Source organism: Ctenocephalides felis, unplaced genomic scaffold (assembly GCF_003426905.1).
Source record: "Ctenocephalides felis isolate EL2017-DRISC unplaced genomic scaffold, ASM342690v1 CF-g0.4_SCAFFOLD_01886, whole genome shotgun sequence".
NCBI classification, from domain to species: Eukaryota; Metazoa; Arthropoda; class Insecta; order Siphonaptera; family Pulicidae; genus Ctenocephalides; species Ctenocephalides felis.
In genome coordinates, this window is record NW_020538040.1 from 185,184,514 (window position 1) to 185,201,645 (window position 17,132).

Below are 17,132 nucleotides of genomic sequence, written 5' to 3' on the forward strand. Positions count from 1 at the left end.
TCTTTATAAAATATCTGATAATACGATGTGCATATGTCTCATGTTCATTTTTTGACCGCTTAATCCATTATTTTTTACTTTTTTATTGGATCTCCGGAGAAGACGCTCGACCTGCCTTACAAAAAATTCACCCAGTTCTTCATCTGTCAATACAAGTAAAATGTTTTTTGCATTATTTAAATCGGACGCATTCGGACGCCTGTTATCTCAAAACCTGAAATACTATTTTTGGCACTTTTTGCCCCGTATCTCCGAAACGGCTAGATCTGCCTTTGCCAGTTTTTGGCGCATCTCCTTATCAGTATGGAGTCCAATGTTTTTTGAATTATTCAAATCGGTTGACCCGTGTTCGCAAAATCGTCGACGAAAATTGGTATCCGCACACACACACACATACATCCATTTTTTCTAAGGTATGCCAAATTGTTCAGAAACCTCTGGAACGTAAAGATATATAAAAAAATTATTTTCGATTTTTTTTGCGACAACTAAACTTACCCTACGGGAAGTTAATAATATTCTAATACTGTATTACAATAAAATCTTTACATTTTTGTTTAAAATTTGTGTTTTCTTATTACTTCAAACATTATGGTTTCAAAAGTTGTTGTGTATATTAAAAATACTTGGGATACGATATTAGGATTTATCTAGAAATGTCGGCCGCTCAATAAAAAGGTACTTGTATTTGGATTTATAATTGCATTTATATTTGTACATACTTACTTAAACTTGTTTTTATATTTGTACTTGAATTTATTTCTATTTCCATATCAACTTCTATTTTTATTTGCATTATTAAGCTGATATATGTAGTGATAATAATATAAATAAATAACAATGAGTAAAGTTATATTACAAAATGAGATGCTTATAAAAAACTAAAAGAAATGTTTTTAAATAATAATGACTGAACAATAATTAAAAACTATGAGTACAATTGTTGTCATAGAAATAATTGCAAAATCAAAAATTTACAATAGCATCCGTTTGCTGTTATATATATATATATATATATATATATATATATATGGTATTTCCGTGGAACAAATATAATTCAGGAAAATCAAAGATCAACCACAAATCAATAATGAGCAATATATTGTTAAACTTTTTTTTTTATTATATATATATTAACATACCATAGATAATTATGATTACCTATTATGATATATTGAAAAATTTGGTTTGTATTAATATCTATTTATTAAATGTATTATTTATTATATAATATAAAGTTCTAATAACATTATGGATTAATAAAACTATTCTTGTTCTCCAGAATAGGATAAATTTTAGTAACAACCAACTCACACACACATTCACACATATATATATATTATAAACATACAATGGTATATATAAGGACGCATTATACATACCATATGCATGTGAAGATTACAAAATTTAACTATAAAATTAAAAAATAACATTTAAAATATGTTTCTCAAAAAATATGTATATCTTAAAATTTCTTCTGAATTAACATATGGTCATCTATCAGATTGCACATTCAAATTTCTTTGTAAATGATTGGGGGCGTCAGCAAAAGTAAATTTCAATCTATATGCTTCAGCAACCAATACACCTATATTACAATCTGTCCAATCTTGTGTTGGCAAATTCTGAAGTAAAATCATCAAACCCTGCGAAAGTAATTAAAATATACATAGTGATAAAGTTATCGCAATTTACAAAGACATGCAAATAGCATACTTGAAAATCTTTTTTCGTGCAATATTTGTTCTCTCCATTGTAATAAAAATGCTGCACAAACGTATAACTGAAATGAAGCAAATCCATCTGATTCAGCAAGATATGTATCCCATAACCGTATTGTGCAATGTAAAGGAAGTTCTCGAGTAAGCAAATTGTTCATCCAACGAAAAGAAAATTGCAGGTAGTCGACACCATGCATTTGTAAATGTTTGTGCAGAGGCTCTAAGTTTATTGAAAAAAATAAAATGTTATAAATGGATCCTGTATTATAATATTTGAGAGTTACTAAGTTACCATCCACTCTTTGAATGAGGTCTTTCAATTGATTAACCTTTGTCTGTATTCCTAATTGTGCAAATATATAGTTATCTTGTATGCAATCAAGAAATTTTGATAAACACCAGAACGAATCAGCTTCAATTATGTCTCTATGCTCCTTTGATAAATTTTCTATATTAAAATTTTCTACAACAGTACCTACAATGAAATGATTATTATAATACATGACTAAAACTGAAAAACAATCATTCATATGCAACCTATAGACAACGCTTCTTGTAGAAAAACCATGAAAAAAGGTGTAACTAGATCATTGATTCCTTGCACATAACCAGAAGCGGGATGCCTGATTGCCCAAATAAAAAGAATTCTCTCAAACATTTCTTGAACAGTTGACTGTTGAAATAGTGCTATCATTGGATTCATGCGAGGAACATCAATATGAATCTGCAATTACATCAAAAATAATTATGAATCATCAAAAATACATTTACCAGCAATAATTTGCAAATAATACAAAAACCCACCGTCGATATGTATCTTGATAAGCTTCATCTCTTTCTGTATCATAATATTGCTGAACTAAGTTCCAGTAATCCAATCTCTTTCGTTCTAATACTGCTTGCCTACGTTCTAAACTAGCTGGCAAATACCCCGAAAGTAAACGCCATGTGATAGCTCTGACCTAATAAAATATGAAATTAAGAGTTTGTTATCACTTATAAAACTACTTGCAATTATTTACCTTTGCTGGTATGCCTGACCAACCCAGTTGCCTCAATTCTGACAAATTCAATAAATTTGAATCAAGTAGAGGCGTAAATTTATTTAGTTTTGATTGACACGTTTGGTCTTTTGAAGTAAATACTGAACATCGAAATGGTTGTGGCCTCCCTGGGTAAGCCTGATTTGTTTTTTTCAATATTTTATCAATAGTAGAACTGCAAATTTGGAACTCTTAGTTGAAAACAACATCAAAATATTGTAAACACAACTAAACAAAAATGTAGCTTTTTAAAAAATAAATACATCAAAAAATCTATGCATGAAATGTAACTTACGTGTTAGGTGGGTTTGTTGAAGATTCACATGAATCACTTAATTTTGTGGTACATTTATCTTGTATGGCTGTTTCATGAACAATACTGGCAGAGATTTGAGCATTGGAAGGTATCAAAGATTTCTTATGTGTTCTAATAACATTTAAAGCTGCGTTATGTGAGACTCTTTTTGATATTTTGGTATCTGAAATTTAAAGCACTTCAATTGCAACCACTTGCATAAAACCAAATGTTTTTAAAACTTAATATGAACGCAGTCGTTGTACCTGGAATTATAGAAAGATCATCATCATCTTCCAAATCCCAAGCGTCGCTGACCGACTCTTGGAAATCCTGGAATGATGTGGAGCCTGACAATCGAACTCTGTTTGATTCTGATCGTTGTGGATCTTTTTGACTAGGTCGACCAGGCACAACATGATTATTTTTTTTCCAGAAGGTAGTTTTAGAATTGCTTTCAAAACTTGGTATATTTGATGAAGCATTCATATTAAATTACGCTATGTAATACATAGTTTATTCAAGACGAAAATAGAAAATAATCAAATGGACATCGGCATGAAACATGAGATTTACAAAATTTGTAATAATTGTTTACGTTTTGGAATTTTAAAACAAATTTTAACAAATCTTCATAACATTGCATGATTGAGTTTTGATGACTGTATGACATTTGTCACCTAAACCCGCTTGCGCATGGTTGAAAACATTCCATAAACCATAAAGTTATTTTCGAGCGGATTGCAGCTTTACATTCTCTTGCCGTAAAGCCACTTGCCTATAGTATTTCTTTAAAATTTAGAAGGATCAAAGGAATATTTCAATATATTTCATTCAAATTTCAATTCAATTCCATTGACATATATATGAGAAAATAAACATGGTGGGGTATTGTCTATTTTGTAATTAGATTTTCGAGACTCGCTAAAGATATAAAAGCCTATTGTTTTAATTGCTTTGCTAATAATTGGCAAATTTATATAAATTCATAAGTAATGTCTATTTTTACACTTGAAAATAATAATTAAAAAAATAATTTAACAGTAATGCGAAATTTAATAAGATTCTTAAATTATTCGCGCTAGGTGAAATGCGTTTGATATAGAAAATATCAAATAATTAAACATCGTACTTATTAATATGAGGTAAATAGAGATGTGAGATAAATCAATGCAATTTTTTGTATAAGTTTTAACAAATACTTGTTATTTGTAACAGGGTGTATAGCATATACTCTTCTTTTATCTATGGTGTATAGCCCGCCCGAGCCCGCCATTTCTACTTTATCATCTATGGATTTACTATATTTTTTATCTTTGCTTGTAAGGTGCACATCTATATATCTGAATTGTTGTTGTCTGTGGTGGCGTCTGTTCAACGTACGGTTCGTTCGTTTCAGATATCGCGCGAAAGCTGTTGAGAGTGTTTGTTTCTGGCGCATTTTAGTAATTGCTCGTGAAGAGAAGAAGTGTTCGAAGTTTTAATTTTTTTCAGACTGATAATATATTTTAACTATGTTTCAAATAGGAGATAAAATCGAAGCTAGAATGCCGGGGTCTAGGCTGTATTCTCAAGGTATGTTGTGGTGAAATTATCTCAGAAATTTAGTATACATATTTATAATCGTGACTTCTTATTAGCTGAGGTATTAGAGACAAAAGGGACCTCATGTCTCATTAAATTTGGTGACGGCGCTGTACATCAAGTACAAGAAATTTACATTCGACCTGTAACTAAAACTGTAACGTAAGTAAACGTTTAACTAATAAATTCAATTTTATTTTGAATTGTGCGTGTATAATTGTAGTTCTAAATTTTTGCAGGCGATCCCGCCGAAACAGTAGATCTCCAGCACGTAGAAAACCTACTGAAGTGATTGTTTCAGATCTTTCAGAAGATGTTGTGAAGACAAATCAAAAGTGAGCAAATACATATAAACAATTCTGTTAACTTGTTCTGTAGGCACATTTCAGAGAATAAGCACATCCAAATTTTATTTTTCGAACTTGAAGTGAATTAATATAATTTTGTAACATGTGTGCTAAATTTTGTTTATCGTATTTGTGCAGATCATTAGATGAAGCCCTTGTGGGAGTAAAGCCGGAAATTAAAAAGCGAATTGGAAGAAGTCCTGGTAGACCGTAAGTTTTTGATTTCATATAATTATTTATGTAAACTCTTATCCAAAATAAAAATTTTAGCTCAACTGCTAAAAGTACTACCAAAATGAATACTCGAAGCAAGAGTAGAGGTCGTGTTATACGTTTAGACAGGTAAGACTTGCATCAATACTGCTTTTAAGTACGTAACAAATTTTCAACTGTAATAAATTTAAAGTGGTCATGATGAATCGGAAGCACAGCAACCAAAGAAAGTGGTACGTCGCTCAAGTGTAAATCGTTCAACAAAATTGATGTAAGTATATCATAATAAATTCTAATGTAAATTTAATTTACCAGATTCATTAAAGGCATTATTTTATAGGAACAATGCACAAAATCTATGGTCTGAACAACACAGTAGTGCATCTGTAGTCCTTCGTGATATTCTCCATTCATCCAGATCCAATAGTCGTCAAAGTTCATGTACGAACTCCGAACTTGAGATGATTGATCAAAATATTGCAGAACGTGAGTCTCCTGTTTTAACAGAAGAGGATTTCAGACGTTCTGACATAGAAGATACAGTTTCAGAAGTGTACATGATTCAACCGCGAAACATGTTACGTGTTACAAACAGGTAATATGATAGTGTAAATTATTTTGGGTGCTTTGTATTATAATGTTGTCTATGCAGGTCCACCAGACAAAAGTCGGCAACACCGGATGAACAAAATGTCGAACCAATAATTCATGAAAAAGAAGCAACACCTTTGAATCCATTGAATACAGAAATTTCCGATTCTGATGAAGAGGTTAAAAATGTACATAACAAAGACCATTTCATCGTAATAAAAATGATTAAGTTTCTTCTTACAGCTTTTTTGATTTCGGGCACGCCTTTAATTTGCATGTACCTTTATAATACATGTAATATAGACAAGTGCGTTTTTCGGTATCCCCAAGTAACTGATCTAAATAATCTTGAACTTTATTTTTCAAAGCAAGCCTCCATGATGAACATTGCCTTTCTTTCATTTTTAACAGTTTTTTCTATTATTCGCATATTCGGAACTAGCGCCTTTGGTTTTCCCACTAGGGATGGTGTTTTAAATTACTACTTCAATGGTTTTTTTAGTATAATTATCATCACAGTTATTTTTACTTTGTTACACCGGTATAATTTTCCTATTTTGCAATACATTCATGAACAAGATTTCAGATTGATAATTTCCTCACTGATATGTGCATTTTTAATTTCGCTTATTTTACATCTGAGGAAGTACTATGTTTCTATGGTACCATCAATTATGGAACCAAAAAGGAATACAATTTCAGAATTTTGGAATGGATGCGAATTGAATCCTCGCATTTTTTCTATTTTTGATGTCAAGCTGATTTATTATAGAATGGCAATTATGGGAACGGTGAGTCATCAATAGAATTTGAATTAATTATAATAACATATCTATCATTGTTTGTATTTTTTATTTTTAGATTTTATTGCTGACAGCCTATGTACATGAAGACGCTTGGAACCTTATAAGAAATGTGTTATATGGTGAAGCCACTGATTACAATTCTACCCTAATTCTTGTAACTGCTCTGAATATTTTTTTTCATTTGGATTTGGTGTTTCATGAGAAACAACTGACTGCCACTTTTGAAATTCAGAATGAGGGTACTGGATTCATGTTATTACTGAAGGACAATCTTTATCCATTTGTCACAGCTTTTCCTGTGAAATATATACTATATCGAAACATAAGAGCACCCTCTATAGCATTAGCATTTATCGTAGGCATGTTTTTTGTTGGTTATTTGCTGTTTCGATATAGTAATAACATGAAATATGCTGTTCGAATTAACCCAGCTGATTACAGAATTAATTGTATGTATTAAATTTTGTAACCGGTTTTATTCTGTTTGTAATTATATTATAATCTTTTTTTTTATTGCAGATAAAGATTTATATATAACTTTTTCTGGTAAGAAGCTGCTTCTTGCTAAGACATGGGGTTTTGTTAGGCATCCTAACTATTTGGGACACATCATGGTTTTAGTTTCATTTAGTTTGGCCTTACTCTGGAGTGCACCTTTCAATGTAATAAGCTTTTTGCCACTAATTATTAGTGTAATATTTCTACTACACCGAGCTGCACGAGATGGTCGCCAGTGTGAGAAAAAACACGGTGCCAGTTGGACGAGGTACTGTAATGTGGTAAAATATAAGATAGTACCACATATATATTAGTAAATTGAAGTGAAAGATAAAAACTCTTATATTTAACTGGGATTTTAGTGAGTTTGAGTGCTGATATTTTGATGAGCTGGAAACATGACTATTTTTATTTTATGTACATTAACTATACTTGTATTTTTTGTGATTTTACATTTACTTATTTTTATCTTACATCAATGTTTAATTAACAAAGATTTTAAATCTTGTGATAGTTTAAATATTTTTTTATTAGGAATTTTATATTAAGATTGCATTTTTTTAATTCTGATAATCATGTAATTAACAATTTTGTACTTCATAATAATTTATGCGTACTCAGGGTATGCAATATATTATTTTTTTCCTTTGTATATTAAAATAAGAAATATGTTTGTGTAAAGATCTCTGAACTATTGGACTGATCTTGCAATATTATATAATATGAATTAACTGATTGATTAAATTGTCTCGATATATTACTAAATTGATTGATATAATATTAAATTGATTTTAATATAATATTAAATTAATTTCAATATTTAAAAATAATTAAATAATAATACTAATTAGCACAGCTATTTTCTTATCCAAAATTAAATGATGAATTCATTATTAATAGTGATTTGTATATGTAATACTATTGATTTTAATATAATATTAAATTAATTTCAATATAATATTTAAAAAGAATGAAATAAAATTTAGTAATCATGTAAATATATGTTCAAGATATTATCTCAATGAAATGATAAATTAATTATTAATAGTAATATGTGGACTTGTCAAAGCCATAACAGTCCCATAATAGAGTATAAGATATATAAATATATATTTTCGTATAGATTATAAAAGATTTTTTATATGCAAATTTGTTACATTGTATATTAAGTACTATAGTAATAAATAAATATATTTAGTCAAGCCAGAGTCTTTATTAATGCTGCAAATGTACAATAAGAAATTAAGTATTTTCGTATGATAATTTACTGTGTAGGCATTGTAGTTCAGTAGCTGTTTTATGTTGAATGATATTTTTTGTGTTGTTAAAATATTATGAAAATCAATGCTGATTTAAAGTATGATATTGAGAAACTAAGGCTTTAAGGATCATTATATAATAATACAACGTCGGATGTTTATAATGAAACTTTGCAACTCGTTCATGGTCTTAATCTTATCCTAAAATATATAGCCTTGCAAAAAGTGGATAAGTGTGCTTATGACTTATAGCATGTATAATATCAATTGGAACGGACATTAATTGATTAGTTTTAATAAAATGCGTAATCTTTATTATTTTCATGTAAACAGTTGAAGATTTGATCGTCGCCATTTTAAATGTTGTTAAGCCTCCATTCTTATCAATTAAGGATTTTCTATACATCTAGAAATTTGTGCAACTTGTCTTAAGACAAAAATGACACATTCAGTTTTTCTAACATTTGTAGTTATAACAGGATGAAAAGAAAGTAATAAATTACAGTTTACGAAACTAAAAGTCAACCCGCATTCCTCGGTGTGTCAAATATCACGTTTATTAACCCGCAGTACGAGTTTGTAATCTGTAATGACCAACAGGATATAACCGAGTTTACGCAAAACACAGAAACGAATTGTATTAAAAAAGCAGTACATTATTTTTGTAAAAAGTGCGATCATAATTAACCAGTGAATTTGAAATATCGGATTTGATTTACGCTTCACAATAATATGTTAATTAGTCAGATGCATGCAACTGCGCATAAACTAAACTTAAGTGATAAATTATGTTTATTTGTGCAATGACAGTTAAATATGAAGTGATAAATAGTAGTGATAAGTTAGATTATATCTATAAAAAGTATTTAAAAAATAATAATAAGTTAATGCAACTGCCAGGGTATGATTAAAATCTTTGACGGGAGATTTATTCAGGTATTGTCATAAATTTCATTACCTTATATAAAAATAAAAATAAAAAGTGGATATAATAATTTTTCTTTGCTTTAATCATTGATTTAAACTTATCTTAAATATAATTCAGGTTGGTATCAATGATGGTATAATAACCAAGTTCAATTTTATAATCTTACAATTAGAAATTTCTTAACGTCAGTTGGCAAAAAATAACTTATTTTTACTTTATATTTACTTAGAAGTTTATATTTTGCCAGAAAATTTGTTTGGCTAATTTTATGTTTTCTCGACGTTTCAAGTCATTCTGAATAATTAGGGACCAAATTTAGAAAAATTATTTGTGTGTATGTGAGCCAAAATTTGTTGTCATATTTTTCAAAATGGCTGCACCGTTTACGTAAATTTAAAAGCCATTTTGACAAAACTTGAGAATTATCGTTGATTTTCGAGTCGTTTGTAGAAAAGTGTATAATTTTTCATCAACGATATCGCAAAAATCGTGAACCCATTTTGAAATTATCAACACCCTTCGAAAGATCAGTTGGGAATTGTGCTAAAGGTAAAGATTCTTTATTCTTATTTATCTATGGTTGCTTTGTAGTTGACCGATTAATTATTTGTTAATTTTTTGTAGCGTATTTAATAAATCTTGGTCATTTTCCTAACTAAAATCCTAAAATATTACAGCCTGCGATAGGTGGTTGTATTTATTATAAAATATCATCAATGTTCAGAATAAATTATTTGCGCGCTAAAAATCTATGCCGCGCATATTTCGCGCTAAAAATTTTGGATGTGTATATTCCGCTGTGTGTGTTATGTTCCTGTGATTATCGTTTACGTTCGGATTTAAATAAAATAAGTAGAATAAAACGTATTAAATATATTAAATTGAATTAATACTGTTACAGATATTATAATTTTGTTTGCTTCTGCTTAATAAAATATTGCGTTGAACAGTTTTTAGCAATTAGAAACTTCTTCTTTCAACGTATTTAAAATGTAAACCCAACAGCGGATCTATCGATGTTATTTTATTATTAGAATTTATCTAATAGGGCTGAAATAGATAATCAAATAATTTGATTTGATATAATTAGCAATATGTTTACAAGCTGCAAAATAAGAAACAAACTAAGAACGGTAGTGCCTTAAAGTGGTGCTTTAAGGCAAATTGCTTGTACTATTATACTTTCCGTACCTTAATTTAATTTTTTTTTAACTTTGAAAAAATTAGATTTTTAAGAATCTGGATTTTTTGTTAAATATCGACTTTTTGGAAAACTTTGAATTTGAAACCTATTGAAGTCAGTCAAAAACATTTGTTTAAACTATATAATAAGTAAACTTTAACAATTAAAAATCTTTGGGTTCAGAACCCAAAAAAATGAAAATTTGTGCTTATTATTAAAATTTATATAAAATATATGATAATTAATTATAATGATAATGATAATTAATACAGTTACTGATTTTATAATTAACTTCCCGGTGGGCATAGATAAACAAGAATAAATCAAAATCAAAAATGAAAAATTTTATTTTTACGTTTCAGAGATTTCTGAACATTTTAGCATACCTTAGAAAAAATGAATGTATGTGTATGTGATCGGATACAAATTTTCGTCGGCGATTTAGGGAATACGGATCAACCGATTTGAGTGATTTACAAATCATTCTATTAATAAAAGCATTTCGGAGATACGGGGCAAAAAATTCCAAAAATGGTAATTCAGTTTTTGAGAGAACGGAGCGTCCAATTTCAATAATTCAAAAAACATTTTACTTGTATTGACAAAATTAAGAAATGAATTTTTTTTTTGGAATGCAGGTCTAGCGGTTTCGGAAATCGAGTAAAAAAAGTAAAAAAAATCCATTTGGGGGTCAAAAATAATCATTAGACATATGCACATCAAATTATCAGATATTTAATAGAGATTTTATTATTTAAATTAAATTTTAAAAAAATTGTTATTTATTATTTGTTTTGTAAAATTTTGTTCACATTTTTATGGGTTTCGTACCAATGTTTATACGTAAGACCGCGGCGCGGCGCTTACGCGCTTGGATATTTCTTGTCTAGAACAGGTACGCAGCACGATTGCTTTGAAAAAAGTTAAACATTTTCAAAACATTTTAACATATAATTTTTTTTTTTAAATCAGAATTTTCAAGTCGTTATTTTCAAAATTATAAAAAATATCATTTCGTCAGTTTTCAAAAGAATTAAGGCCTTTTTAAAAAATTAATTAAGTCTTTAAATTAAATTAATTAATTAAAGCTTTTTTAAAAAAAAATAATTTTTGATACGCAATTCTATCAGGGGAGTTCTAGCAATGCACCACTAGTTAACTTCCCGTAGGGTAAGTTGTAGTAATAGCAAAAAATCGAAAATAAAAATTTTTATATATCTTTACGTTTCAGAGGTTTCTGAACATTTTGGCATACCTTAGAAAACATGGATGTATGTGTGTGTGTGTGCGGATTTTTCGTCGACGATTTCGGGAACACGGTTCAACCGATTTCGATTATTCAAAAAACATTCGATTGCTGATAAGGAGACGTGCTGATTAGTTTTTGGCGAAGGCAGGTCTAGCCGTTCCGAAGATATGGGGCAAAAAGTGCCAAAAACGGTAACTCAGTTTTTAAGAGAACGGAGCGTCCGATTTTAATAATTCAAAAACATTTTACTTGTATTAAGGGGGTTGTTCTTTTTTTGTTACAAAAAATGCAAGGTATTTGTTTTTGTTTTTCTCGAAATGTATTTATCATAGAGACATGCGGTTTTTTTTAAACAAAAATTACAAAATCATAGAATATTTATATTTTTTTTGTCGCCGTCATTTGTTAACCAGGGGGCGCCCATTGCAAAATCGATCTCTTTTGCGGTGCCACAGATAAATCCGTCGCGCATCGCCTGAAACAAAAAAAAACGAAACTACGTTGAAGAAGAAGTTTGAATCCAGTCCCCCTACCAAAATAAAAGAAAAAAAGCAAGAAGAAAAAAATGGCAGCTATTTAAAAAAAAGTGCCAAAAAGGGCCTTTTTTAAGACGAGAAGCTTCGCAAATATTTTTTGCGTAATGTTATGAAGTTGTTTGAGGTAGGGGGACTAGGTATTGCAGTGGTGTAATACTACAAATGCAAGTCGATCCGACTTGTAGTTTTTTTTTAATCTGTGGCACCGCATTGAAAAAAGTCAATTTGAGAAAAACGTATTTAAAGTTTTTAATATAATGTACTAAATACACCATTTAATTTAATGTACGAAATACACCAAGGTGTTTAAAGATACTGACACATTAAAAAGGTCATGTGCATGAGGTATTATAATGAAAAAGAGGCAGCTGGCATACAATAGCTCGTGGAACGATAAAAAAACGCTTTCAGAGGATCATACGTATAGAGATATATATATCTATAACTTCGTCAAAAAAATAGATATTGAGATGATTTTTTTTTTTAATAATTCTAAGGTTTTTAGCTTTCATTAAATCAAAAAATCTTAAATAAAAAAAGAACAACCCCCTTAACAAGACGAAGTACTGATCAAATTTTTATGAAGGCAGGTCTAGCGGTTTCGGAGATCTAGTAATAAATAAATCTAATTTTTTCAGAGTAAATTTTTTCCAAAAATGTAATTTTCGTTACGGGAAGTTCCAGCAATTTGCCTTAAGGCACAATGCCATGCACCACTAGTTTTGTTTGCTTTTAGAATATTAATAGATTATCGCATTGATTATAGTTTTTAGTGAAACAGTTGAAAATTGTTTCTAAATATCTAAATCTCATATCTTTTGCCTCAAGGCAAAATGCCACTTACAACTAGTCAATATTTTCAATATTTAACTTCCCGTAGGGTAAGTTATAGAAAGCGCAAAAAATCGAAAATGAAAATTTTTATATATCTTTACGTTTCAAAGGTTTCTGAACATTTTGGCATACCTTAGAAAAAAATGGATGTATGTGTGTGTGTGTGTGCGGATACAAATTTTCGTCGACGATTTTGGGAACACGGATGAAGCTATTTGAATAATTCAAAAAACATTCGATTCGTATTGATAAGGAGACGTGCTGATTAGATTTTGGCAAAGGCAGGTTTAGCCGTTCCGAAGATATGTGGCAAAAAGTGCCAAAAACGGTAACTTAGTTTTTAAGAGAACGTCCGATTTGAATAATTCAAAAAACATTTTACTTGTGTTAACAAGATGAAGAACTAGTCAAATTTTCATGAAGGTAGGTCTAGCGGTTTCGGAGATCTAGTTAAAAAAAGTAAAAAAAAAGCCACTTGGCGGTCAAAAATAATCATTAGACGTATGTACATCGAAGTTTCAGATATTTTATAGAGATTTTAACAATAAGTATAAATTCTGTTTATTTTCCGATGGGTTCCGTATCAATGTTTACCCGTTAGACAGCGACGCCGCGCTTACGCGCTTTATATTTTGTCTCTATGCAGTTAAAGCAGTGCGATTGCTTTGAAAAACAAGTTCAGATCTTCCAAAATATGTCAAAATAAAGAAAACATTTTTTTTCAAAAAAAAAAAAAAAAAAATTTTTTTTAAAAAATTTTTTTTTTCAACAAAAAGTAATTTTTTGTCCAACTTATAGTTTGTCAAAAATCTTATTTTTTTTAAGTATTTTTTTTTCAAAAATGTTAAACGTTTTTAAAAAAAAAAAATTTTTGGTACGGGAAGTTCCAGCAATTTGCCTTAAGGCACGATGCCCTAATTGCCTTAAGACAGAATTCCACTTACAGCTAGTTCAATATTATCCTCATGACTAGTTTTGTTTTGTTATTTAATTCTGTTCTGGCTAGAGGGCAGAAGACATTATAATTGGCTTGATATCCCCACTGATCCCCACCGTTTTAAAGTTCAGCGCACGGAGAGAGTAATCGAGAATCGAGTGGTACAGTGGTACAGACGTCGAATTAAAAGGCAACATTGCCTTTGCTGCGTCTGAACGGACCGAATAACCGCACTAGATCATTTCAATCTGCGGTAGTGAATTTGGTGTTAATTGTTTATGAATATATTTGAATCCGTATATTTTTCCGTTAAAAATGTATCGAATGTGAACTATTCAGTGCGTTTAGGTTTTATACAAATTTTGCAGAGAGCATTTTAACCATTGGATTTAAAGTTGTGATTTGAAGCTGACTAGGACTAGATCAGTGTATGAGGATTAATTTGTGACTGTGATTACGGGTGACTGGGGTTGTCAGGTAATTTTAAAAAATAATTGCAATATATATATATATATATATATATATATATATATATTATATATGTTGTAGAGCTTCGAACAAAGAATCCAAAAAGTAAAAAAAAAAACAAAAAAGTTTTTTTAAAAAAACATTTTCTCAAGATTTTTCACATCTTCCCCTTCCGTGAAGATGGAACGTACCTAGTTCCAAAACGTCGAAATTAAATAATTAAAAAAATGTTTTTTTAAAAAAACTCGTTTGTTCTTTATTACATTTTGGATTATTTGTTTTGATACTGACAGAGTTTAATATATACATGGATATGATTATTTTCTAAACAGTTAATCCAATAAATAAAAAACAATTAGTTTTTTGTTAACATTTAATTACGACGGTTTGGAAAATATGTTTCAAAATCAGTTTTTTTGCAATATTGACCTATAAATCCATATTACTCTTCTTTTTGTCAAAAGCACTCGTAAAAAATTACGGGGAAGTCTCCTAGGGGCGGACACCTAAGGTTATTTATAAATAAATCAAAAAATACTTTACGAAATGTTTATTAAATTATGATTTGTGCTAGATATCAAAGTTAGAAATCAAACTAAATTAACAAAACCGCAATCTTTGCTAGAAAATAATTAATACTATCAATCAAACTTTGGTATCAAAAAATATGATTTTAAACAGTGGCACCTAGTACCGGACATTCCAAAATAACCTGCATTGATCACTATTCATCCACCTTTTTGGCTGGGCCATACCGATGCTCTCAGCTGGTGCATTCACCATAAGCTTTTCATTCTTTGACTAGGATGTACAAAAAATGGGGGTATATAGTGACCTTTAGCACTCATACAGAACAAAATTAAATAACTGTAATAAATTACGTAAATTCTCACAAGAAATATCAATATGTTTACTGTCCGGCACTAAGGGACGACTTAGTGTCCGGTGCTAAGGGACAGACATTTTCGTTCATTTGGTGGCACCTACTAAAATTGGTTAAAAAATCTAATAATATTCTACCATTTTACGGATAACAATCAAGTACAACTTGTGCCCCCCATGCCCCTTTCACTTGTATTTTGAAATGAAAAGATTTATACTCGCTTAAATAATACGTGTTAAATAGAGTGTCCGGTGCTTGGTGCCGTCCGTCGTTACGGGACTTTTCCCTATTTAAAAATATTTGCAAATTTTGACTTCTCTTTACTTGTAATACAATTTACCATTACAATCATTTATGAAGTAAAGTGAAGTCAAAATTTTCAAAAATTCTTTACGAGTGTTTTTGACAAAAAAAAATGAAGATTTTTAGGTAAATATTGCAAAAAAAAAACTGATTTTGCAATATATTTTCCGAACCATCGTAATTAAATGTTACTAAAAACTAATTGTTTTTTATTTATTGGATTAATTATTTGGAAAAGAATCATATCCATATATTAGACTCTGTCAATATCAGCACAAATCCTAAATTATACAAGATAAGCTTATATGTTTTTTTTATGTAAATATGTTTAAAAATAACAATAACAATTTATATTATCATTAGATTTCTTAACAACTAATACAAGCATTTGTATTTTATTAATGTAAAAACTCAGATTAAATTTTTGCAACACATGGAAAAATATAGAAAAATAGATGGCTGTAGCCTTAACGGACTTTTTGAAGAAATTAGGGTAAACTTACCTTATTCACTATTAAATATTTATAATAATAAATAATAATAAATAGTAGTCTGTCCAAAGGCAGGTCCATGGTCTGAGAGCCACCACAAATCAATGATTCACTTTCCCTTACTTGTTTGTCATTCTCATTACCATTAAACTCCTTTTAATGCACTTTTTTGTATTTTATTTTACAAACTTCTGCCTCTGTGTTTACTGATCCTGTACTTCGACTTTCAGTTCTCTTAATTTATTATTTATAATTTAATATATTTATCATTTAAGTCCTTCTATTCTGTCTTCGACGACGTCGTGCAGGAGGCACTCTTTTTGCAGAATGGGTCCAATCCAGTTTCCTTTTCTTTTGATGATCGTATTTAGTAGAGTTGTTTCTTCCCTCACTCTTCTCAGTACTCTCTCTTGCTGTCTGTCTCTCTCTATCTTTTTGTTTCAAAAAATATTTTACAGCGACTAATTTCAAATCCAGTAACAAGTAAAAACCCGTTTTATCTTTTTCTATTTTTCCCATTTAACACACTCTCAACACTGTAAAAAACTGCATCACTGGATGTAGTTCTTAAATTTGTTTTTTTTTTAATTTGATTATATGCCTGATGCAGATAGATGATCAAGTAAATAAATAATTAGAAAAGTTCGATTAAAATAACATTTCAAATATGTTTAACTAATACAAAGTATAACTAATTAAATTATCACATGCAGTGACATTATAAATAAAAGACTTTTTTTATCTTTCATAAATTGGCGCAATTTATCGCAAGGGCTAGTTTTCATACCGCGCGGTCAAGTTTTATTACTTTGGACAATTTAAGTTCTGTTTAAACATTTAATTTTCAGAGTATTGTGTGATTATGAGAACCCTTGTATTTAATTACGCAATGATCCTAGCAATCCTTATAGATAAAACCACTCGATTTATTTTATCTGCTATGGAGCATAAGCAAATTTAAGG

General features: G+C 29.5%; 3 protein-coding genes across 3 annotated transcripts in view; 2 read left to right on the forward strand and 1 right to left on the reverse strand.

Moving 5' to 3' along the window:
• Positions 1–17,132, forward strand: part of LOC113377030 (alpha-N-acetylgalactosaminidase-like) — a 66,339-nt gene that overhangs the window by 22,903 nt on the left and 26,304 nt on the right. The window lies entirely within an intron of this gene.
• On the reverse strand, positions 1,481–3,686 carry LOC113377031 (TBC1 domain family member 22B-like). The gene is made up of 8 exons (XM_026617194.1): positions 3,326–3,686; positions 3,060–3,243; positions 2,744–2,939; positions 2,522–2,683; positions 2,259–2,445; positions 2,014–2,196; positions 1,778–1,941; positions 1,481–1,646 (listed from the first exon to the last, which is right to left on the reverse strand). The coding sequence occupies exons 1-8, from the start codon at positions 3,546–3,548 to the stop codon at positions 1,494–1,496; spliced, it is 1,452 nt and encodes a 483-aa protein (XP_026472979.1). The 5' UTR covers positions 3,549–3,686; the 3' UTR covers positions 1,481–1,493.
• LOC113377029 (delta(14)-sterol reductase-like) lies at positions 4,428–7,493 on the forward strand. The gene is made up of 10 exons (XM_026617191.1): positions 4,428–4,634; positions 4,700–4,805; positions 4,883–4,978; positions 5,129–5,200; positions 5,261–5,332; positions 5,397–5,474; positions 5,544–5,798; positions 5,856–6,585; positions 6,656–7,049; positions 7,120–7,493. The coding sequence occupies exons 1-10, from the start codon at positions 4,574–4,576 to the stop codon at positions 7,410–7,412; spliced, it is 2,157 nt and encodes a 718-aa protein (XP_026472976.1). The 5' UTR covers positions 4,428–4,573; the 3' UTR covers positions 7,413–7,493.

What these genes read in the sequence shown, in the direction of transcription:
- LOC113377031 (XM_026617194.1), bottom strand. Translation starts at nt 3,548, where the DNA reads ATGAATGCTTCATCAAATATACCAAGTTTTGAAAGCAATTCTAAAACT. An exon ending in TCAACAAACCCACCTAACAC is followed by an intron (nt 2,940 to 3,059) that starts GTAAGTTACATT and finishes CCAAATTTGCAG; the next exon opens with TTCTACTATTGATAAAATAT. An exon ending in CCTCATTCAAAGAGTGGATG is followed by an intron (nt 1,942 to 2,013) that starts GTAACTTAGTAA and finishes CAATAAACTTAG; the next exon opens with AGCCTCTGCACAAACATTTA.
- LOC113377029 (XM_026617191.1), top strand. Translation starts at nt 4,574, where the DNA reads ATGTTTCAAATAGGAGATAAAATCGAAGCTAGAATGCCGGGGTCTAGG. An exon ending in CGTGTTATACGTTTAGACAG is followed by an intron (nt 5,333 to 5,396) that starts GTAAGACTTGCA and finishes ATAAATTTAAAG; the next exon opens with TGGTCATGATGAATCGGAAG. An exon ending in AGCTGATTACAGAATTAATT is followed by an intron (nt 7,050 to 7,119) that starts GTATGTATTAAA and finishes TTTTTATTGCAG; the next exon opens with ATAAAGATTTATATATAACT.